This window comes from Elgaria multicarinata, chromosome 18 (assembly GCF_023053635.1).
Source record: "Elgaria multicarinata webbii isolate HBS135686 ecotype San Diego chromosome 18, rElgMul1.1.pri, whole genome shotgun sequence".
NCBI lineage: Eukaryota > Metazoa > Chordata > Lepidosauria > Squamata > Anguidae > Elgaria > Elgaria multicarinata.
In genome coordinates, this window is record NC_086188.1 from 17,721,363 (window position 1) to 17,746,329 (window position 24,967).

Here is a 24,967-nt window from a genome sequence, read left to right on the forward strand (position 1 = left end):
GGGCCTATAGGCCATTGAGTCCAATCCCCTTCTCAATGCAGGAATCCACCCTAAAGCATCCCTGACAGATGTGACAGATGCCTCTAGTGTGGGAGAGCCCACAACCTCCCTAGGTAACTGATTCCATTGCCGTACTGCTCTAACAGTCAGGAAGTTTTTCCTGATGTCCAGCCGGAATCTGGCTTCCTTTAACTTGAGCCCGTTATTCCGTGTCCTGCACTCTGGGAGGATCGAGAAGAGATCCTGGCCCTCCTCAGTGTGACAACCTTTTAAGTATTTGAAGAGTGCTATCATGTCTCCCCTCAATCTTCTCTTCTCCAGGCTAAACATGCCCAGTTCTTTCAGTCTTTCTTCATAGGGCTTTGTTTCCAGACCCCTGATCATCCTGGTTGCCCTCCTCTGAACACGCTCCAGCTTGTCTGCGTCCTTCTTGAATTGTGGAGCCCAGAACTGGACGCAATACTCTAGATGAGGCCTAACCAGGGCCGAATAGAGAGGAACCAGGACCTCCCGTGATTTGGAAGCTAAACTTCTATTAATGCAGCCCAAAATATCATTGGCCTTTCTTGCAGCCATATCGCACTGTTGGCTCATATTTTGATGTAATCCTAGCCATAGCCAAGCAAGGTAAGTGAGTGGGGTGACCCCCCCATTGCGAACGGGGGAACGGACCCGTCTTCGCACGGGTGGAAAAAGCCCTTCCATTGATACAGCGACGACGGTAAACAGACGCCTGCAGTTGTCAGAGTGGTCATATTGTGGCCGCCCCATCTGAATGAACCCATGTCCACTCATGTACCGCCTTAAGGGATGGGTCAGTTTGCCCCATTCCCTTGCAGAGACTGCCCCACCACATAAGGGAGGGGGTCAGGCCTATAAATCTATCCCCCGGCCTACTAATTTCCCCGGGCAGCAAGCTGTATGGGCTGCAATGCTATGTGCTAGTTAGGGAAGCCTGCCCCTAGTGTCGGAAGATGGTATGTCTGACTTCAATCACATGGACCCATTAAAACTGCTCAGTGTATCTTGTACCCTGGCCTCTCTGGCTTCCTCTCCTCCCCACACACTGGAATGCCCCCGTTCCTCCTCCGAAGTTGCGTTTCTGACCTCGGGGAGATGGCTGGCGCTATTTGGCTGTGAGAGGGGAAGCGTCTGGGCTCGGATCTCTGAGTGCCCCTTCTGTGGTCGGAGTGCTCTCTCCGAACTCGGAGGAGGGTTCTGAGCCATCCTGTGGTTCCTGGGACACTTGGCCAGGATTTTAGGATTGCTCTCTAATTCATTTGTAAAACAGTATCACCCTGAGACCACTCCCCTCAGTTTCCCTTCATGTGCATGTTTCAGGGAGAGACACAAATTCTTTTATTATTATAGATTGGACAGAGATGGGGGTGTTGATGTCCGAGGCTGAGGGAGAGCCGCTTGCTGAAACACATTAGATGAGTTTAGGGTAGAGGCAAGATTCAAGTCGGGAGGCTGCCCCGTCTGTCGCTTAAGCCCTGGGCTGCCGCGCTACATCAGCAGTGACTTCTGGACCTTCTTTTCAGGTGCGGGAGAAGGACCTGCCAGTGGTCATTCACACCTTGGCGAGTGAGTTTGATATTTACAAGGAGGTGAATGGAGAGCCAGTCCCTGCAAACTGTGAAGATGTGAGCAACGGATTCCTCAAGCCAAAACAAGGTGAGTTTTTCTCCTGGTATATCTCCTACTATGAACCTACCCATACACTACCATAAATATCTGACGCTCTCTGAGTGCCTCCTCCAAGGGAGGCTCAAGGGATGGCAGCAAAGGGGATGGCTTCCTTCGTGGTGGCCCCAGCTGTGGAATGCTCTCCCTGCTGAGGCTCGCCACAATACCTGACGGAACGCCTCTCCCGACACGAACCTACCCGTACACTGTGCTCAACATCTAAGGTTCTCCTCTGGGTGCCTACTCCGAGAGAAGCTCGGAGAATGGCAACCAGGGAGAGGGCCTTTTCAGAGGTGGCCCCTCAATTATGGAATGATCTCCCTGACGAGGCTTGCCTGGCCCCAACGTTGTTATCCTTTCGGCGCCAGGTCAAGACTTTATTCTTCTCCCAGGCATTTAACAGCATATGCTGAGTTTTTTAACTGACCCCAGAATAGTGGTTTTTAAATGGATATTGTCTGTTTCTGTTTGTAGTTTATGCTTTTTATAGTTTTAAATTTTGATGTTCACTGTTTTTAACTTCTGTAAACTGCCCAGAGAGCTTCAGCTATGGGACGGTATATAAATGCAATAAATAAATAAATAAATGTAACACTGTCATCTTTTTGATGCCACATTAAGACTTTCCTCCACTCCCAGGCATTTGATAGCATAGGATGGGACATTTGATCACAGTTATTCTGGTATTTGATTGTTAGTCATTTTTTTTTTTGCTGCTTTAAATTGTTTCATTCTTTTGTGTTAAAAGAGTTTATATTCTGTTTCTGTGATGTTGTATTTTGGGTTTTAATTTTTGTGAACCCCGGCCAGAGAGACTTTGTCTGTTGGGAGGTATAGAAATGAAGTGAAATGAATGAATAGTCAAAATGGCCTTCACAACTTTGCAGCCTCATTTGCAGGATGTGCAATTGGACCCTCTCCGTCCCCTTTTCATCAATGCGTTTAGATGGGGGTCCTTGGAAGTCCCCTACCTCGTGGGGGCAGGATGAAGAGGAATTTCGTCTTTGTGTTGCTTTGGTGACAGGAGAGCTCATCCTTCTTTTCCTCCCACGCTGCAGTGGAGCCTGGAGGCACCGATGTCAGTGGGGCCATGAATCTGCTCTGAATTTCACTTACAACCAGTCAGAACTCTAAAGGAGCTATCAAAGGTCCTCCTCATCTTGGATAGCTATTATTATTATTATTATTATTATTATTATTATTATTTATTTAAATAGCACCATCAGTGTACATGGTGCTGTACAGAGTAAAACAGTAAATAGCAAGACCCTGCCGCATAGGCTTACAATCTAATAAAATCATAGTAAAACAATAAGGAGGGGAAGAGAATGCAAACAGGTACAGGGTAGGGTAAGCAGGCACAGGGTAGGGTAAAACTAACAGTAGAAAGTAACAGTAGAAGTCTGCACAACATCAAGTTTTAAAAGCTTTAGGAAAAAGAAAAGTTTTTAGTTGAGCTTTAAAAGCTGCGGTTGAACTTGTAGTTCTCAAATGTTCTGGAAGAGCGTTCCAGGCGTAAGGGGCAGCAGAAGAGAAGGGACGAAGCCGAGCAAGGGAAGTAGAGGCCCTTGGGCAGGCGAGAAACATGGCATCAGAGGAGCGAAGAGCACGAGCGGGGCAATAGTGTGAGATGAGAGAGGAGAGATAGGAAGGAGCTAGACCGGGAAAAGCTTTGAAGGTTAACAGGAGAAGTTTATATTGGATTCTGTAGTGAATTGGAAGCCAATGAAGAGATTTCAGAAGCGGAGTAACATGGTCGGAGCGGCGAGCCAAGAAGATAGCTGTTTTAGAGTTCTGTTGGGTTTCACGGCCCCATCAGCCTCCACCAGGGGCCGGCCCTAGCATAAGGCAGGATGAGTTGGTTGCCTCAGGCAGCAAACGCTGAGAACTGGCAGCAAAAGGTTAGAGAAGAGAGTTGTGGACAAATTAAATAACAAGAACAATAATAATGATCATAATTAGCATAGATGTAATTCAGTTTTATTAAATAATAACTCTTTCACTTCTTAATCACAAAACACTGAATTTCAAGTCCATCGGAAATCTTGATTTCTCTTCTCCTTTCCGCCTCATTTCAAATGTAATTGAAGAATGAATTTCATTTGTGATGGCTTGGAAGGGAAATGAATTGGCTGGCTTTGCCTTCTGACCTCGGAGCCAGGAAACCATGCTCCTTGCCTTTCCCCTGCTGCCTTGTAATTGGTGTGGACAGAACCATGCCGGCTACTTCTCCCTGCTTTGAAAAGAGGATGCAGAGATAGGGAAAAGGGCTCATTCTCAGGGATGGGAGAGGAGGAGACCAGAGTGCCTGCAATATGATGTATCCTATGGCCACACCAGTCTCCTTCCCTTCCCCTCCAACACGCCACTCCTAGACGGACAAAATCACCCATCTAGCAGTAATACAAGGCAGCAAAATCACCCGTTTAGCAGAAATTCAGGGCAGCTGGATTTGTGCTTTTAACCTGTTGGTTGTTTTATTATGGTTTTAATTTTTGTGAACCGCCCAGGGAGCTTCGGCTATTGGGCAATATAAAAATGTAATAAATAAATAAATATAGAGGCAAAGATCACCTCCGCTCTCCACCCCCTGCGTTGGATACTTGGCAGCCTCAGACGCTGCCAACTACCCGGATAGGATTTTGGCCTAACAAATTAAAAACAATAGAAATGTTCCATCAAAGTTCACAATATTTTAAACTGTAAAACACAATGTACAAGTTTAAAACTAAAGGATAAACTAAGATAAAAAACAAAGAATAAAACATGGCTGCCATGCAAAAGATTTAAAATCTACTAACAGATTTAAAACAACAAAAACTTTCCATGAAATTATCTGGGCACTTTTATCATGAAATAAAATGAAGTATGACCATATATGGTCAATCAGATATAGCCCAGTGGGTATAACCTACTATAGCCCACTGGGGTTTCTTCTGTCATAATGGGAGCTGGCCTCCCCATCCTTGCCACCTTACAATGCTGGATGTCCTGCCCGGGTCATAAAGCAACTTTTCCTAAAAATCCCAGACCTGCTAAGCCCAAGCTTATTTTAGGGTGAAGAGCCCTCTGGTCAGCATCTGGTTGGACATTGTTGGAATAGAGTACTGTACCAGATGGGGCTCCCTTGGACTGATTCGGTATGGATGGTCAGCTGGATAAAGGGAAAGAGCCCTCTGGTTGGACATTGTTGGAACAGAGTACTGTACCAGATGGGGCTCCCTTGGACTGATTTGGTATGGATGGTCAGCTGGATAAAGGGAAAGAGCCCTCTGGTTGGACATTGTTGGAACAGAGTACTGTACCAGATGGGGCTCCCTTGGACTGATTCGGTATGGATGGTCAGCTGGATAAAGGGAAAGAGCCCTCTGGTTGGACATTGTTGGAACAGAGTACTGTACCAGATGGGGCTCCCTTGGACTGATTTGGTATGGATGGTCAGCTGGATAAAGGGAAAGAGCCCTCTGGTTGGACATTGTTGGAACAGAGTACTGTACCAGATGGGGCTCCCTTGGACTGATTCGGTATGGATGGTCAGCTGGATAAAGGGAAAGAGCCCTCTGGTTGGACATTGTTGGAACAGAGTACTGTACCAGACGGGGCCCCCTTGGACTGATTCGGTATGGATGGTCAGCTGGATAAAGGGGACAAATGAGGAGAGGACACTCCCCCCTCCCTGGACATCCTGGACACGGCTGGAGGCGAAGACTGCTGAAGCCATTGGACGACCAGACAACGCAGACTGAAGATTCTCTATGGAATTGGCAGCCATTGTTGAACATTGCTGAGGGGAGAGCCTCCATCGCTGTTGTCCTCCAAAGAACGGAAGAAGCCTTTATGATGCGACAGTGACAAGATGTCAGGATTCCACGTTGGAGTTATAGGCCAATCATTAGTCAGGGCAATCTGTGTTTGGGGTCCTTCTCTTTGGGTGATGAGGTCTGACCTCAGCCCAGACACAGATTTTTTCTGAGGAGGCCTCAGCTAGACCTGGCTAGGTAGGCCCTCCATGTTGGATCCTTGCCAGGCCTAGCTGAAGGAATGGCCTCCCCTGCCTTTAACTGGCCGTGCAGGCTTAGCTGGTTGCCTGAATTGGAGCCGAGAAGGAATTTTCCCTGTTTAACTCGAATTGGCTGCCCTGGGAGGGTTACAGGTTTTGCCTTCTCTGCACTGCCGTTGTCTTGGGCTGCATCACCTTGGCATGTAGCTCAAGACAGGTTGAAGGCTTTAGCGTCAGGATTAGATTTTAATACAATCTAAATGAAACGTTAACAAAATCTCGATAAAATCTAAAAGAAATGCTAACCAAATCAAAATAACATCTAAATGACTTTTTAATCCAATCCAAATAAAAATCTAAATGAAGTTTTAATTAAATCCAAGTAAAACCTAAAATAAATGTTAATTAAATCCAAATAAAACCTAAAAGAAATGTTAATTAAATCCAAATAAAATCTAAAAGAAATTTTAATTAAATCCAAATAAGATCTAAATGAAATTTTAACTCAGTCCAAATAAAATCTAAAAGAAATGGTAATTAAGTCTGAAGTCTAAAAGAAAACATTTCTTTTAGATTTTAGATTTAATTAACATCTCAATTAATTTTTAATTCAATCCAAATAAAATCTAAATGAGTTTTTAATCCAACCCAAATAAAAATCTAAATGAAGTTTTAATTAAATCCAAGTAAAACCTAAAATAAATATTAATTAAATCCAAATAAAACCTAAAATAAATGTTAATTAAATCCAAATAAAATCTAAAAGAAATTTTTATTAAACCCAAATAAGATCTAAATGAAACTTTAACTCAGTCCAAATAAAATCTAAAAGAAATGGTAATTAAATTTGAAGTCTAAAAGAAAACATTTCTTTTAGATTTTAGATTTAATTAACATCGCAATTAATTTTTAATTCAATCCAAATAAAATCTAATTAAAATCTAATTAAATCTAAATAAAAAAAATCATTGTAATGTACAGATTATTGTCTTGTGTCTTTCTTCTTGGGTTTTGGGGCACATTTCTTTTGTAGTCTAGCATTTGGGGCTAAACTGTAATTTGGGCTGCAACCCCCAAACAATACCACGCATTGCAAGAGGGAACAGTATAGTCTTACACTGAAGATCCATTTTCCCTTAGCTACTGGGAGGATTGCAGCAAAGGGAATCACTTATTTCTATCCTCAGTTGGATATGCTCAATGAATTGCTTCAGCTTGGCGGAGAGTGGAGGGGCTTGCTGGTCCATCATAAGGCAAGCTCACTGTAAACTCTAGTCACACTAGAGTTTAGCCTGGAGAAGAGAAGATTGAGGGGAGGCATGATAGCACTCTTCAAATACTTGAAAGATTGTCACACAGAGGAGGGCCAGGATCTCTTCTTGATCCTCCCAGAGTGCAGGACACGGAATAACGGGCTCAAGTTAAAGGAAGCCAGATTCCGGCTGGACATCAGGAAAAACTTCCTAACTGTTAGAGCAGTGCAACGGTGGAATCAGTTACCTAGGGAGGTTGTGGGCTCTCCCACACTAGAGGCATTCAAGAGGCAGCTGGACAACCATCTGTCAGGGATGCCTTAGGGTGGATTTCTGCATTGAGCAGGGGGTTGGATTCGATGGCCTTGTAGGCCCCTTCCAACTCTGCTATTCTATGATTCTATGATACATAATCATTTAAGGCACCACAATATTTTGGGGAGGGGGGAGACACACCAGTCACACATACCTGTGCAAAACAAATCAGAAGGTATCCTTGTCTCTCATGCGGCTCCATTTTTTTTCTCAGTGCTACAGTGGTGAGCTCTAGACGATTGCATTATTTCACATACATTCCAACACGTATCAACTCATTTTGGTTTAAATACAAAGGAATAGATCGATTTCATCCCCAGAAACATTTAAGAGTTAGACAAACACTTAAGTACAGAGTTCAAGTATAATCACTACATGTTTTTATTACAAAGACAGGACATTTGGGATTAGCAGGAAATTTTGCTTGTTATACTTTGTTCTAATCAGTATGTACATATTTCATTTTCCGTAAAATATTAAAACGCCACCATTACAAAACTTCTAAAATAGTTTTAAATTCAGTAATAAACCTTTAAAATCTGCAATTTGTGTGACATGTTTTTGCAATTCCTACATGCACTTACTGTATACAAGTCTTAATAAGAGCGCTTTAAAGTTTTCTGCCCACAAGGTCCCAGAGGGATATGCTTTTTAATCCACATTTTTTATACGGCTCCAGCAAAGCAATGTTAGCCCTGTTTTGAAAGGATGTTGTTCCACCACTGCCTGTGCTGTCTGCTGCTGTAACCACAATGTGCTCAACTGAAGGAGCAGGAAGAAGGAGGCTCTGATCATAAGCAGGGATGCTGAAGTTTGCTACCTGGTGAGAGGAACTTGCTGGCCCTTGAGCACCTGGGAGATTTTTGCTGTGACTGTAATACTCGGCACTGTTACTCTGTCCTGAAACATCCCAGCTAGAGGGCTCCACTTTCAGTTTCTTGGCACTAGAAGATACTGAGGGAGGGGAGAACACCTGCAGCTGTGAGGCCATACCTCTCTTCCTTTTAAACATGGTTATCGCCTCGCTCTGTCGGATGCTGGCCTGCTCCCTTTCAGTTTCTACCTTCACGCAGGTTAGCGGCTCAGTTAAGCGGAGTCAAAACCAGATTCAAAGTTTCTCCTTTCTGAATCTGCCAGTAAGCGGAGTCAAAACCAGATTCAAAGTTTCTCCTTTCTGAATCTGCCAGTAAGCGGAGGTCCTCGAATCAAAGCCGAAAGAAAGATCTGCCCGTTAACTGCTAGATTCCTACCATGGCAACAGGTATCCTAACAGAATTCTTGGGATTCCTTCTGGAGTTCTCGCAAAGGGAATCAGGGAAGATGGAAGGGTGTGGTTGGTCCCTGCTAATGAATAACTGCTGGTTCTGCATCCCTGTGAGACTTGCCTCCACTACACCACCAGTGGGGAGGTTCTATAATAGGGATACCCTAAAATTCTTCTTAAAGGCAATGACATGGCACAGGGCCATCGAGGTAACCATGGGAATGACCCCCATCCTTGTTAGACAATGGCACAGGCCCATCGAGGTAACCATGGGAATGACCCCCATCCTGACTCAACAGTGGCCCTATTCATGGGCAGTACTCAGATCAATCTGTGTTTGGGCTGAACCACTTCCCAAAATTAAATTATAAGAACAATAATTAATGACAATACGAATTAGCGCGGCTGTAATCCTGTTTTATTCCATAATACATGTTTTACTTTTTAATCACATCACACTGAATTTCAAATCCATCCGGAATGTTGATTTCTGTTCTCTTTTCCACCTCGTTTCAGACGGATTAGATGTAGTAATCAGTACGGACAATGACTCGTGTGCCGCTGAAGGATTTATTTCCTTTTCTGTTTTCAAAACTACGGACCATTCTATTGTCATTGCAATTTAGGGTAAATTAAGTGTGGATACTTTAGGGTGAAGAAGAGGTTGAGCCCTAGTTTCATGAAGTTTGGACTGTCAACGCATCCGTATCGTCTGTGCCTTGAATTCCAGCCAGAATTGGACTAAGGCCCATTGAAAGCGATGGAGTTGAGCTACAATTTTGGCTTCAATCTCAAACATATTTACCATGGAGTAAGTTCCATTGAACAGAGTGGGACTTACTTCTGAGTAAAGGTGCATGAAATGGAGATAGGAGTTGTACAGAATTACAACTGTCCAATAATAATAATAATAATAATAATAATAATAATAATAATAAATGTTCTCCAACAGTGATAATGAACTTCTCAAAGGCAGTGATATGATAGATGCCAGTCGAGAGCAACCATGGAAATGGCCACCATCCTGACTCAACAGTACTCAGATCAGTCTGTGTTTGGGCTGTACCACTTCCCAAAGTTAAATTATAAAAACAATAACAATAATAAATGATGGCCTTTTCCTCCAGGAATTTATTCAACCCCCTTTTAAAGCTATCCAGATTGGTGGCCATCGCTATATCTTGTGGTAGTGAGTTCCGTTGTTTAACTATGTGCTGTATGAACAAGTCCTTTTATCCGCCTGGCGATAGAACTAAACCTGTTGATGAATTTTAACTCAGCAGATATTCTCGGATGATGTTTCCAGGTAGAGCAGAAAGCACAGAGGTTTCAATTCCAGCAGTGTGGACATTGTTTCTGCTCAGCCTCTAGTAAATTGAGTTTGCAGCCTGGGAGTGATTCCGGGAAGAATGTTTTGCTGACGCTGTGGGATGTTAAAATGTGCTGAGCACTTCTCTCTGGGATGTGTTGGAAAAGAGGACTTGATACCATGTTCTGACAAAATACAGCTGGCTTGCTTAACCCCCTCCCCCCGCCCCCCCTCCCCGGTCTCTCTCTCTCGTTCAGTAACAAAAAGTTCTCTGAGCAGTTTACAAGTAAAATATCAAAACCCTAAACTGCAACATGAAAATAAACCTGAAACAGAATAAAACCAGCAACGGAGAACAGCAGCAGCACAAACTTAAACGAGGTAGTAGTAAACGATTTTTTTAGAAAAGATCAAAAAGCTTGGGTTGATTTTTAAATAGATCTTTCTCTGGCGCCCAACAGCCACAATGTATGGTTCAAGCGAGCCTCTCCAGAGAGGATGTTCCATAACCGGGTGTGTGTGTGTGTGGGGGGGCCCTGACACTTGAAAAGACCCTCTTGAGTAAGCTTCCCATGGGACCTCTTTTTGTGGGCGTACCCAGAGAAGGCCCTACAGATTGTGTCTGGGATACTGCAAGGATACCATGTTTTGACAAAATGCAGCTTGCTTGCTTATCTATCAATCCATCTATATTTTTACCTTGCCCACTAATAAAAAATCAGCCCTGCCTGTCTTTTTGGAAGCAATCTTGCTGCTACCCATGGTGGAATTCTGTCCTCTCCATCCTGCAGTCCCATCTACCCAGCTTGGCTGTTTGGTCCAGGCTGGTCTCTTGGGGATTGCTAGGCTAGTTTCTTAGGGAACTGCTAGCCTAGTCTCTTGGGCCTTGGGCTAGTCTCTTGGGGAACTACTAGCCTAATCTCTTGGACCTTGGGCTAGTCTCTTGGGCATTGCTAGCCTAATCTCTTGGGCCTTGGGCTAGTCTCTTGGGCATTGCTAGCCTAATCTCTTGGGCCTTGGGCTAGTCTCTTGGGAATTGGGCTAGTCTCTTGGGGAACTACTAGCCTAATCTCTTGGGCCTTGGGCTAGTCTCTTGGGCATTGCTAGCCTAGTCTCTTGGGCATTGGGCTAATCTCTTCGGGAGCTACTAGCCTAATCTCTTGGGCCTTGGGCTACTCTCTTGGGCCTTGGGTTTGTCTCTTGGGAATTGCTAGCCTAGTCTCTTGGGCCTTGGGCTACTCTCTTGGGCATTGCTAGCCTAATCTCTTGGGCCTTGGGTTAGTCTCTTGGGAATTGCTAGCCTAGTCTCTTGGGCATTGATGGAAAAGAGTTGGGCATTGCTAGCCTAGTCTCTTTGGGAACTGCTAGCCGAATTTCTCTTGGGCATTGCTGGGATAGACTTTGGGATTGTTAACTGTTGCTGTGCTTTGTCTCTTCTTCTCAGCGGTGAATGCCACCGTCCACCCAGTGCAGAGCCCCCAGAACCGGTTCTGTATCCTGAGCGTCGCTCCCGACACCTTGCCGGCCATTGCTACGATCCTCATTGATGTCTTGTTTTACTCTCACAGGTAAGGGGCCTGCCGTCATGGTGGCTGGGGGATGGCGGGAGTTTTGGGCCAACTCACCTGGTGAACACCAGGTAGGGGAAGGCGGTACGGGAGTGATAGGCCAAGAAACTCTGTTGTGGCTGATCTTCTCAGTAACAGAAAGGTGGCCATTCCATTTTCCCTAATCCATTTCTCTCCTCACCGCCCACACTTTCAGCCCTCCAAAGGAAACCACTCCAGGCAGCCAGGATCTTGACTCCATTACGTTCTTTGCCTTCTCGCTGATTGAGGGCTACATCTCCATTGTCATGGATGCCGAGACCAAGAAGAAGTAAGTGGGGGGTGAAGCTTAAGTGCTAGATTTGGGTTGGCGGGACGGGACCGGTCTGCTGCTGGGAAATACTGATTTCTGCAAGTTCTTTGTGAGCAGGACACATTGCGTAGGCTATGGAATCCCCCATTCATGCTTACTTTCTGGGTGCAATCCAATAAACTGGATTTTCCGTGCCTGTTGCCTCTGTAGTAAGGGATTGTAGTTGCTGGGGTTGCCATGTTTATCCTCTGAATCAGATAGATGGTTTTGAAGCTATGGGAGAGATCAGAATTTAATTGGAAGTTAGATTCGGATTAAGGGCCGGATTAAGACATGCGGAGGCCCTATGGCATGTCAAGGTTCAGAGGCCCCATACCATAAAACTAAAGAGAAAAACGTGTATTACATTATAATAGGTAATGAAAGGGTACCACCCAGGGTTAAAAGGTGCTTGTACTGAACAGTGTTAGATAGCCTTCTCTGAAGATGAGTATAAGTACTAATAAAGTAAGTTGATCTGAACTTCTTTTAAACTTTTAGAACTCCGATTCTAAATGCTGTGTTGCCACGCTTTCTGTATATAAGGCAACTCTACTGCAAGTCTCCACCAGCCCTTCCAATGTATTTATACCAAAGCGATATCTTCTGTTTGTCCACTGTATGAACAGAATGCTGGATTAGGTGGACCCTTGGTCTGATCCAGCACGGCTCTTTTTATATTCTTATGTGCTTGCACAGTGCGAACTGAGCTACCTTCTTACATGTACCGGTAAGAGCGGGACTCTCTCTCCTTGCTTCATAGGCTTGCAATGGTAGGTGGCAGTTCATATTAGCAAAACGGTTTGCTGCCTGCCTCTGTATTCCAATGCAAACTACTACTACTACTACTACTACTACTACTACTACTACTACTACTTCTTCTTCTTCTTCTTCTTCTTCTTCTTCTTCTTCTTCTTCTTCTTCTTATTATTATTATTATTTGTATCCCGCCTTTTGCCCAATGCTGGGCCTCAAGGCGGCCTTACAAAGTTTAAAATATACATGGGGTGGGGAGGGAAACAAAATCATAAACAATTAAAAAATACACAACAAAATTATAAGACATTAACATAGATGGAGGGCCAGATTATTCTCCAAAGGCCTGCTGGAACAAAAAAGTTTTAGCTTGCTTCCGAAAGCCCATCAAGGAGGGAGCCAGCCTAGCTTCCCCGGGAAGAGAGTTCCCAGAGCAGCCACCGAGAAGGCCCTCTCCCATGTTCCCACCAAGCGTGCCTGTGAAGATGGCGGGACTGAAAGAAGGGCTTCTCCAGAAGATCTCAAAGCATGGGCAGGCTCATAAGGGAGAATACGTTCTTTCAAATAACCTGGATCCGAGCCATATAGGGCTTTATAGATCATAACCAGCACTTAGAATTGTGCCCGGAAACAGACGGGAAGCCAGTGGAGCTGTTTTAACAGGGGAGTTGTTGTCTGCTCCCTGTAACCAGCCCCGGTCCACAATCTGGCTGCAGCTCTTTGAACCAGCTGGAGTTTCCGAACACTCTTCAAAGGCAGCCCCACGTAGAGCGTGTTACAGTAATCCAATTGGGATGTAACTAAGGCGTGTAACTTATGCACTTTTGACTGGGGCAGTTCATAAGCCGGGTTTGCACATTGCAACTGCCCAGGATTTTTTTAAAATCCCAAGTAGTCATGAACAAGCGGGAGCAAAAAGGTTGACTCTTGCTTGCTCAGTTGCTTCCACTGCAAATGGGAGGATCTAAATCACCCAGGGTTGCTTCGTTCCTGGGTTGTTTATTGTGATGTCTAAACCCAGGAACATGGGGTTTTTCTCTCCCCCAATAACCCAGACCTGGAAACGCTGGTTTAACCATGGGTTACAACTCTGGATTGTCTTCCCTCAACAGTTCAGATATCCCTGGGTGATTTAGCTCGATGGGAGCAATTGGGCAGTCCGGAATCGGCCTGCTTGTTTGCCCCTGTTTGTTCATGACTACCAGTTTGTTTGTTTGGGATTGGGTCAGATGGTTTCTTTGGCTGAGATTTCTTGAATTGGGCGGTAGACAGGTAATAAACTGATGTGCCGCTGTGCCCGTGGAAACGCTGTCTGGACGGGCAGAAACCAACACGACTTGGGATTAGCTGGGTTCCTCGGCCATTGGGGAATCACCCTGGCAGAGGGTGCATTCGAGGGCGGTGGGTGCATTCGCTGAGTGCACGACTGGTGAGTGGTCCTTCAAGCTGTGTTTCATGGTTCCCTCCTTAGACTGCCTGAAATTGAGGGCTAAAAAAAAAAATGCAAAAAAAAAAAAAGCATACAATTGCACAAAAATATTTTAATGAGTGAGGAAAAAAAGGGGGTAGGCGAACCATTGCAATAGAAAATTATTATGTAACAATTATTATATATAGGCTCTTATTTTTAGCATTTATTTTTTGTCACTCATTTTGGCTCTTATTGGAGTGGTACCTGTGGCGTTACACCCCACAAGTCAGTTCCCAAATATGTCTGCAATTTGTAAGTCTGTGGTTTTTAGAATGTTGGCCTGAGTGGGGGGAGTTAGAAGGTCTGGGGAGGGGGAGGAGTGATATATAATTTATTTATTTATTTATTTAAGGATTTTTATGCCGCCCTTCAGCCAAAAAAGGCTCTCACAGCGGCTTACAAAAGTATTTCTTGACAGTCGCTGCCCACAGGCTTACAATCTAAAAGACATGACACAAAAGGAAAGGGGATTGGGAGGGAGGAGGAGGAGGGGGGAAAGGAAAGGAAATTCAGGCACTACAATCTTAGTTGGAAAGTTCAGCAGTTACAGGTGACAGCAGGAGGGAGGGGGCTCTGAGCTGGAGCTGGACCCAGGCACGGTGGAGAGGTGCCTGGCTGGAGAGGTGCCTGGCTATATAAGGGAAGGACTGAAGGGATTGAGGGAGACGTTTCAGGTACTCTTAGAGTTTTTAGCTCTCTGTGTTTAGAGTACTTAAGTTCTGGGAAATTTGAGGTTCAGCGTAGAGAGTGGTGTCTTTGGAGTGTGGCATGCACATAGTTGACATATATTAATCAATACTGATAATAAAGAAAGCTCAAGAGTGATTGTGTGAGAGAAAGGAAAGCGCGTATGTGAATGAGTGAAAGGATTGGATGAAAGATTTCAAAAAGGTTTTTAAATGTTTTATTTGAAACAAAGCTTGTGAACTTTTAAAAATAAATTTCAATTGTTTTGTTTTTAACTACCACAAAAACCCCACGTGTCTGTTTGGCATTTATCATCTGAAGTTTACACATTTAGCACCCCCTCTTGACAATAATTCACCTCAGCACATATAACTCACAGCGCATTATTATATATATTAAAATCCTTCTCCATTTAAACCCCTTTCTCCACATAGTTTGGAGGAAGGTGGTTTTTGTCCCTCGCCTCAGGCGTATCAAGCGGTGGGGCTTGGCTTGAGCAGGGAGTAGCCGCGGCCGGGCCTGGTGTTCAGAGCCTGTGTCGTGGCAGTACCCTATTTTGGTTTTCTGATATTGTGGGCTAGTCAGGGCCGGCTCTATCATTAGCCAGAGTGAAGCATTCGTCTCTGGCGGCAGATGCTGGGAGGTGGCAGCAGGCCACGCAGCCTGCTCTGCCCCTCCTAAGTTAGCCTGCATTTAGCTCTCCCATTATCAGTGTTGAAGACAGATCCATCTCCCAGTCCGGTTAGCTTTTACACATGGAACGGGAGGGGAGGGGCCGCCATCTTCTCCTTCTTGGGCCGCCCCTGGACCTTGCTCACGTGTGGGACTTCAGAGAAGGTGCCAGGCAGTGATGATCATACATTCCTCTCCTCTCCCAGGTTCCCCAGTGACCTCTTGCTGACCAGTTCCTCGGGAGAGCTCTGGAGGATGGTGAGGATCGGGGGGCAGCCCCTAGGCTTTGGTAAGTGGATGTTTACAACCTGTTCCGACCGTCTGCACTCTGCACTCTGCTTTTCCTAGAAGATGATAGTAGTTGTAATAGGCGGCAATGTCTACAGTTTAACAACCCCAGAGAGCACAGTCAGTTGCCTGATCGCCTGTGGTGAGTAAGCATCTGCTCCAGGCGACCAGGCAAGGTAATGTTCTTTCTCTTCTCCTCTCATTAAACAAGTTAACAAAGAATGTGGCTGATCCAGTAAAAGAAAAATGTATGGGCTAGTAACTCAAATAACTATAATTTATTTCTAAGGCTACCTTGGTACTGCAGAGCTCATTCCCATGAGATATTTTTTTGCACGTAGGAAAGACACTTCCTTGCATGGGTAATGCTTATCGCCCATCTTTTCCCTGAGGACATTTGTCTACCTATAAGGTAGGCTAGGCTGAGCAGTGGTATTGCCCCCAAAGCCGGCGGATCATTACTTTATTTGTACTGTTATTTATAAAACACCATTTAATATGAGTGGTGTTTCACAGGACAACCCTAACATGACTGGTCCCTGCCCCAAGGATCTTGCAGTCCAAGATCCAACACTGGGACGGAGGTGAGGAAGGAGAAGGCCAGGATGGTTCGGGAAGAAGATACAGATTCTTAATTTCTTAAGGGATGAGAGCTAAGGGATTTTCTTCAAGGAAAAGGACACAGAGACTGTGTCTAGTTGGTGTTCTTGGAAGGAGTTCTAGGTATAAGGAGCAGTGGGTGCAAAAGGGTGAAGTCTCTCCAGAGGAGAGACTTCAGACAACACAGTGGGAAACTCAGTGGGAAAACTTCACTCCGCAGTTGAGTTTCTAGGGAGCTCTCCCCCCATAACATGTTCTAACTCCACGGTTGTGTGACTGTGGGCTCCCGTGAAGTTGAGTAAATTCCATTGCGATGTTCCTCTGCCATCTGTCCTCCCCTGGTCCTCCCGATGGTATCCCATCAGCCATTGTTATGAAAAAACAAACTGGGTGGATCTCCTAGAGCGGCACTCGCTCCTTTTGCCGCTCTTGCCAGCGAACTCTGTAGCCAGTGGGAAATGTCAACCCAACGCAATGGAAAACTCCATGGAGCCCGTCACACAATGCACATCACAACAGTTGTGCAAGAACTCTCCTCTGCATAGTGTGGATATTCAGCGTGGAGGGTTTTCCCAAAAAAACCCTCCACTGTTGGGTGCCAGACAACACATTTCTCAACTGTGGTGTAAAAACGTGTTGTCCGAACTGAGCCAATGATAAAATTAGCCTGGATCTGTTCTGTGTTTAATAGTGCCTTGATTCTGTAACTTCAAATTTTCTTAGTTATTCAATTAGTAGAAGAGGAAGGATATTTATTTACAGTCTATCAACCACAGACATAAATATATAAACATACATTTTTTAAAACAACACCAATAAAATATAGAAATATAAAATACGCACTGGCTGGGGCATTCTGGGAGTTGTAGTCCAACACGTCTGGAGCGCCCCAGGTTGAGGAGGGCTGCTTTAAAGGTTACGCAGGAAAAGAATTGCCTAATAGGATGCATTGTTACCTGGGCAGAGAACTTTGGGTATGGGGTGCTATAGAAACATCATCTTCATCTTCATCACAGCAACAACAATAGGTGCTCTTCAACATTTTTATTAATGATTTGGATGAGGAGGTGCAGGGAACGCGGATCAAATTTGCAGATGACAACAAATTGGGTGGGATAGCTAATACCCTGGAAGACAGAAACAAACTTCAAAGTGATCTTGATAGGCTGGAGGGCTGGGCTGAAAACAACAGAAGGAAATTTAATAGGGATAAATGCCAAGTTCTACATTTAGGAAATAGAAACCAAAGGCACAGTTACAAGATGGGGGATACTTGGCTCAGCAATACTACAAACGAGAAGGATCTTGGAATTGTTGTAGATTGCAAGCTGAATATGAGCCAACAGTGCGATATGGCTGCAAGAAAGGCCAATGCTATTTTGGGCTGCATTAATAGAAGTATAGCTTCCAAATCGTGTGAGGTACTGGTTCCTCTCTATTCGGCCCTGGTTAGGCCTCATCTAGAGTATTGCATCCAGTTCTGGGCTCCACAATTCAAGAAGGATGCAGACAAGCTGGAGCGTGTTCAGAGGAGGGCAACCAGGATGATCAGGGGTCTGGAAACAAAGCCCTATGAAGAGAGACTGAAAGAACTGGGCGTGTTTAGCCTGGAGAAGAGAAGATTGAGGGGAGACATGATAGCACTCTTCAAATACTTGGAAGGTTGTCACACAGAGGAGGGCCAGGATCTCTTCTCGATCCTCCCAGAGTGCAGGACACGGAATAATGGGCTCAAGTTAAAGGAAGTCAGATTCCAGCTGGACATCAGGAAAAAGTTCCTGACTGTTAGAGCAGTACGGCAATGGAATCAGTTACCTGGGGAGGTTGTGGGCTCTCCCACACTAGAGGCCTTCAAGAGGCAGCTGGACAACCATCTGTCAGGGATGCTTTTGGGTGGATTCCTGCATTGAGCAGGGGGTTGGACTCGATGGCCTTGTAGGCCCCTTCCAACTCTGCTATTCTATGATTCTATGATTCTATGAAAAGGTCACAATTACCCAGTTAACCAGTCACTGGCATCACATCAAAAAACTGTACAGAAAACCTTCAGAAACTGGGCCTACCAGAACACAAGCACAACCATATCCAGAAAGCAGCCGTACTGCTTTTTATTCTGTTTTACTTTGTTCTGTACAGCACCATGAAAATTGATGACGCTATATAAATAAATATTAATAATAATAATACTTAAAACATGCTCAATTGTCAGCAAATTCCTGAATCAGTAAAAGACAGCATGACTTGGCAAAGCCCCTCGTGTCTGTCTAGAAAAAACACCACGAGCGAGAAAAGAGATGATGATGAAGATCATAACTTGGTAACCTCCCAGTTAGATTACTGCAATGCCCTCTACGTAGGGCTGCCTTTGAAGACGGTTCGGAAGCTGCAGCTCGTGCAAAATGCAGGGGCCAGATTGATTTTGGGAACCAGAAGGTTCGACCATATAACACCTGCTCTGGTCCGCTTGCACTGGCTGCCTGTATGTTTCCGAGCCCAATTCAAGGTGCTGGTTTTGACCTATAAAGCCTTACATGGCTTGGGACCACAATACCTGACGGAACGCCTCTCCCGACGTGAATATACCCGGTCACTACATTCAACATCTAAGGTCCTCCTCCGGGTGCCTACTCCGAGAGAGTGTGGCAATGAAGGACAGGGCCTTTTCGGTGGTGGCCCCCAGACTCTGGAACGATCTCCTTGACGAGGCTCGCCTGGCGCCAACGCTGCTATCTTTCCGGCGCCAGGTTAAGACTTTCCTCTTTGCCCAGGCATAAGGCGGCACATCTTAATCACCCACATGTTTAGTTTTTTTTTAACGGTTTTTAATGCTTTGTGTATGTTCTGTATTTTAAATTTTTAAATTTTGTATACTTGTTTTTAACTCAATTTTAGAATTCCTGTAAACCGCCCAGAGAGCTCTGGCTATGGGAGCGGTATATAAGTGTAATAAATAAATAAATAATGTTTCTCTAACCCTTTGATAAAAAAACATGCAGATCACATGCCCCTTCTTCATTTTTACAAGGGGGAAGTACACAAATTCATGCACTTAATTTCTTAGGGTGCAATCCTATGCATGTTTGAGAGAGAAAAAAAGTCCTACCAGTATTCCCTAGCCAAGCCATGCTAGTTGGGGAATCCTGAGAGATGTAGGGGTTTTTTCTGTATCAACATGCATAGGATTGCCCCTGTAAGGGATGAGAGCTAAGAAGCTTTCTTGAAAAAGAAAAGAAAAAAAGAGAGATGCATTTTGAGGTGGACGAAGAGGCAGTGTCAAGTAGATGCTCCGGAAAGGAATTCCAGAGATCAAAAGGCGTCAAGGGCAAAAGGGCGGAGCGGAGGGCAGGATAAAAGGAGCCTAGATCTGCTCTGTGTTTAATGAGGGGCTAGCTAAGCCGGCTGGTTGTGTAACTTCTGAGTTCCTTGGTTATTCACCTACTAGCATCGTTACCGAAAACTCTGGCATGGGGAGTGTGGAAATGTTTCCGAGTTAAAAAGACCAGCATGCTGATGTGGTTTTCGAAATGGCTCTGTTTACCATGGGGACCTTACGGGCGTGCACTCTGCTTGGGAATTTCCCTGTGGCATCTGGCTGTTTTGGGAAGACACATTGCTGCGTTAAGAAGGCAGCCTCTGTCTCCTGGAACTGGAGTTGGTGTAGCCCAGGGGTCAGGGAGGAAGGGGGGGGGAGTCTGAGAGTCGCAATTTGGCCTTCCTGAGGCTCCTCAAAGGTCTATGGCCCTGTTCCTCAAGCCCGACCCCTTTCATCCGGCCACCAAGTGTGGGGTGGTTTTCCAAATTTTGCGCCGTTTGCCCCCCCCCCCCCCATTCTGAAAAGTTTAAATTTCTCTCCTAAGGCTCAGTTACTGTGGCCTTAGCTAGACCTAAGGTTTATCCTGGGATCGTCCCGGGGTCATCCCTGTGCATCTAAATGACACACAGGGGATCCCAAGAGCAGGCAGGGATGACCCCGGGATAAACCTTAGGTCTAGCTAAGGCCTGAGAGTAAGAGCTTTAAGCGACAATAAGCTGGTCTTTTTGGCCATGCCCCTTTTGCAGATGGCCACACCCACCACTGGAAGGCTCCCCCTAAGAACTTTGCCGGAATTGAGTTCGGCCCTCAGGCGTCTTTGTATTTTGGAACACGTGCCTAGAATGGAGGAGGTTCTGTTTCCAGCTATCAAATCTCTGCCTGCAGCCCAATATCGTGCAACTCCTAGGAGAGACGACAAACCCAGAAGCTGATCTCGCTTAGGAGCAGAACCGGACATGGCCGTGCATTGGCCCCATGCTAAGCTTCCCCTCTCTTTGTTCCTCAGATGAATGTGGGATTGTGGCTCAAATCGCCGAACCTCTGGCCAACGCAGATATTTCTGCTTACTACATCAGCACCTTCAATTTTGACCATGCCTTGGTAAGTTCTCCTCCAAATAGCCAGGACGTGGGAGGAGGCCACTGTTGGCCTGGGTTTTTGGCCCTGTGTGTTCAGACCTGGCCACATTTTCTGCCTCCCGATCTGCATGGGTGGGGGGGACGGTTTTCCAAAGAGTAGGAGCCACCACTGAGAAGGCCCTCTATTGAGATATTGTTTTTCGGGACGCTGTTAATTCCCCCCTCCTTTTTTAAATGTGAACATTAACAAAACAGAACAACAACAAAAATACATTGTGAAAAAGAAAAAACAAAGAAACATTGCATATATAAGAATATCATCATTTTCCATCAGATATTTATTCATTTAAAAAAAAGGGTCAGGGGAGAGTTATGCATAGGTTTCAAGAAAAGTGGAAGCCGCAAAAAAGAAGAAAGGAAACCCCAAATAGCAAAGGAAAAAAAGCCAAATGCAAGGGGTGGAACCAAAGATATACCTTCAGGGCAATTCAAATAAGAGTATAATTTCATTTTTCCCTAGAGCAAAATGATCTCCTACGTTTTCTAAGATATATCTTTGGTTCCACCCCTTGCCTATGGCTTTTTTTTCAAGAAAAGTGGACCATATATCCATGTTTTTATCCACTTGCAAGTCGTGCCTATATAAGAAAAAGGAAAGGAACCTCTCGTGCAAGCACTGAGTCATTACTGACTCTTGGAGGGACGCCAGCTTTTGCTGACGTTTTCTTGGCAGGCCTTATAGCGGGGTGGTTTGCCGTTGCCTTTCCTGGCCGTTATTCCCTTTACCCCAGCTAACTGGGCACTCATTTTACCGACCTCGGGAGGATGGAAGGCTGAGTCGACCTGAGCTGGCTGCCTGAAACCAGCTTCCTCTGGGATCGAACTCAGGCCTTGGGGAGAGTTTCAGCTGCAGAAACTGCTGCTTTACCTCTCTGCGCCACAATATTGATGGTGTTGTTAAGTCCTCAAACCGTTGCATTATGGGAGGTGAGCATTTGTCCTTCCAACATGATAGTATAAGTCTTTTAGCTGTTACAAGGGCTGTTATGACAGCTGAAATTTCAGAATGACTAGCAAGGCCTCCTCTGCTGATCTTAAAGCTCACCTGGGTATGTATAAGGGAAAGCGGTGTGCTAGGTATCTTGGTCCCAAGATTTTAGGGCTTTATTTGACAATGACGTAACCTTGCACATGGCTTAGTAGCTAACAGGCAACCAGTGCAGTTCTTCTAACACAGGCGTTGTGTGAGCGTAGCTGGGTGTCCCAGTGAGCACTCTAGCTGCTGCGTTCTGCACTAGCTGCAGCTTCTGAACCACACACAAGGGCAGCCCCACATAGAGCGCCCTGCAGTAGTCTAATCGTGAGGTTATTTTATGAATTCATTCAGTGTTTTTTGGCCTTTGATTGCTTCCCCCTCTCTTGGCAAGCAGATTCTAGCGATAGTTTTCATCGTTATTATTTTTTAAATCAGTTTATAACTTTTATATCATAAAATAAAAGAATCATAGAATAGTAGAGTTGGAAGGGGCCTATAAGGCCATTGAGTCCAACCCCTTGCGCAATGCAGGAATTCACCGTAAAGCATGCCTGATAGATGGTTGTCCAGCTGCCTCTTGAAGGCCTCTAGTGTGGGAGAGCCCACAACCTCCCTAGGTAACTGGTCCCATTGTTGTACTGCTCTAACAGTCAGGAAGTTTTTCCTGATGTCCAGCCGGAATCTGGTTTCCTGTCACTTGAGCCCATTATTCTGTGTCCTACACTCTGGGAGGATTGAGAAGACATCCTGGCCCTCCTCTGTGTGGCAACCTTCCAAGTATTTGAAGAGTGCTATCATGTCTCCCCTCAGTCTCATGCCCAGTTCTTTCAGTCTCTCTTCATAGGGCTTTGTTTCCAGACCCCTGATCATCCTCGTTGCCCTCCTCTGAACACGTTCCAGCTTCTCTGCGAGATTCTTGATTGTCTACTTTGGTTGTTTCCCTTGACTGATTTCTTAAAGTAAAGAGCAAATGGTACCTTTTTTTCTGCCGGTAACACACGCCTGCTTCCTGCCCCCGTCCTGTCTTTGTAGGTCCCAGAAGAAGGCATCGATAACGTCACTGAAGTCCTCCAGAAACGTCAAGAGAGCGGGAGATAGCCACCTGGGCTGGCACGTCTCCGGTGCCGACTCAAGGAGGCCAGCGAATGGATCTTGTCCCATCAGCGCCAGATGCGGCCGTTCCTGGAACATCAGCGCCAGATGCGGCCGTTCCTACTCTTTTCTCCCAGGAGAGCAGCTCTTGCTAAACTCCGGAACCTGGTGAACGGGAGGCCACGGCGTGTGGCAGATTTCAGTATTATCAAATCCTGCTCTGGCTTTATTAGCCCCGTTCTCTGGTTCTCCAATCCTGTTGCCTCTAGAGCCATGGAGAAGGATTCCTGGTCAAGATGGATTCCAAGACGCAAATTCTCTTTCCACCCCCCTTTTATATTTTTGCACATTTCCTGAACTTTCCCAACTGGAAACTAAGCCTGGAATTATTTTGTGTTTTTTTTTAAGGGTGTCTGTTTGGGGGCGGTAGCTAATTTGTTAGATTTGCACACAGTTCCCTATATTCTAGGGTAGATTTTGTTTCTTCTTCTTGTTAAAATGCACAACGCTAAGAATAGGAAACACTGGAGGCGTTTGTCGGGGAGGCGGCTGCATAAGCGAACGGGAGGCGATTGGTTTGACTTCTGCCTCCATCGGCAGGGTCCACTTTTGCAGGGGACGCGCCCCACGGCGGCTCTTTGGTGCTCTGGATTCAGGCCCTCTGCTCCTGGAGTGGGCCATCCATTAACAGTATTAAGAGGATGCATGAACAGACCGGGAAACGTCAAATGTTTTTTTTGGGGGGGGTAAAGGGACCTAAACTGGGGACCCTTTGCTCTTTTGTGGCCTTAACGCCTTCAAGTGCCTTCTTGTGGTTTAAAAATAAGCTTTTGAATAACGCCAAGTGAGAAATACAGTCTTATTCACACACACAAAAACACACATACACACTTTCTTTGGGCTGGGGAGAACTGTCTTCTGGGATGTGGCAGGTCCATTAAGACTTGGATAACACCCTTTGGCAGTATGGAATGCGAAAGGAGCAAGGAAAACAGGATTCCTCCCCCCCCACCCCCAGATTTCACCAGCAGCTCAGGCAGAAAAGGTTCCCCAAAGTCAGAGCAGCGTTTGGAGCAGAATCAGGAGCCCGGGACGCTGAGCTTGTGCCACTTCTGCCGGGAGAGAAAGAGAGAGAATCGTGTTTTGTTTCTGAAATGCCCAGCTGCAGCCTTTCCCAACCAGCTGCTCCCCAGGTGCGTTGGACTGCAGGTCCCATCTTTCCCAGTCAGCATGGCCACAGAAACCTGTGTCCCCCAACACACCTGGAGGGCACCCGGTCAGGGAAGAAGGCTGTTCCGGTTGCTTTGGAATCTAAATCAAGATTAAGCTTTGGTTTTGCTTCGCAGAGAGATGGGGCGGGAGAGTGTCTCCTCTCAAAGCCCTGCGCTAGGAATGGCAACTCCCGAGAGCGTCCGGACGTCCGGGGAGCTGTTCCGGATGGCTGATGCCCCTGCTCCCTGGCTGAAACCCGGGTCTCTGCTGGAATCCCCTTGGGGAATGATGGTGGGGGGGCTCCCCACTTCATGTCCCCTGTAGGAAGCCAACACTGCAGACTGCAAAAAAGCCGTTGAGGTACCCGAGAGGGGTCCTATCAGCTACGTCAACCTGCAAGGGGCCCTCAGCAAGCTGATGCATCCTGCCTGTTTTCGGAGGAGGGGTCGGGGTCGGGTGGGATAGGGGAGATCAAAAGGTCACACCCTTAAATCTGAGCCTTTGGCATGTTCTGAGATCCCCCCCAAACCTGGTGCAATCCAGTTGTGCTGGACGATAACTCCCATTCTCTCCAGTTCCCATTGTCCAGCACATCTGGAGGGCGCTAGCTGGAGGTGGTGGGTGTTTGAAATGTTCCCAGGATGCTTGCAGGATTATCTTTTGAAAGTGGCTTAGTCATAGCTGGCCTTGTGATTTAATTTAGGAAGGATTTTTCTCCTGGTTTTTTTTTTTTTTTTTTTAAATAATCCTTGGGTGCCTTGTAAAAATGGTCTCCCCCCTCCCTTCTTCGCTAGCTGTGATTCCTGTGTGTCTTTTTGTGACGGCCCTTCCCCAGTGTCTGGGCTTGCTGGGGGAAAAAGAACTGCCCCTTGATTTGGGGGAGGGGAAGTCTTGGAGCTACGTAGGGCAGGGGTCGGCGTTTGGGACTTCAACTCCCAGAAGCCCCTGCCAGCATGGTCAGGAATGCTTGAAGTTGGAAGTTGGGTTGGAAGTTAGGTTGATGTTGGGTTTCAGGTTTCTTACAGAAAGAGG

The 24,967-nt window shown here is 45.8% G+C and overlaps 1 protein-coding gene across 1 annotated transcript in view; it reads left to right on the top strand.

The window, feature by feature from the left end:
• CASTOR1 (cytosolic arginine sensor for mTORC1 subunit 1) overlaps nt 1-23,601 on the top strand; it is a 43,608-nt gene extending 20,007 nt beyond the window's left edge. The window contains exons 4-9 of the mRNA XM_063143905.1: nt 1,545-1,677; nt 11,275-11,398; nt 11,595-11,708; nt 15,522-15,604; nt 20,523-20,617; nt 22,664-23,601. Coding sequence (XP_062999975.1) covers nt 1,545-1,677; nt 11,275-11,398; nt 11,595-11,708; nt 15,522-15,604; nt 20,523-20,617; nt 22,664-22,729 — 615 coding nt within the window. The 3' untranslated portion in view covers nt 22,730-23,601. The remainder of the gene's footprint in view (nt 1-1,544; nt 1,678-11,274; nt 11,399-11,594; nt 11,709-15,521; nt 15,605-20,522; nt 20,618-22,663) is intronic.
• Nucleotides 23,602-24,967: the final 1,366 nt, after the last annotated feature.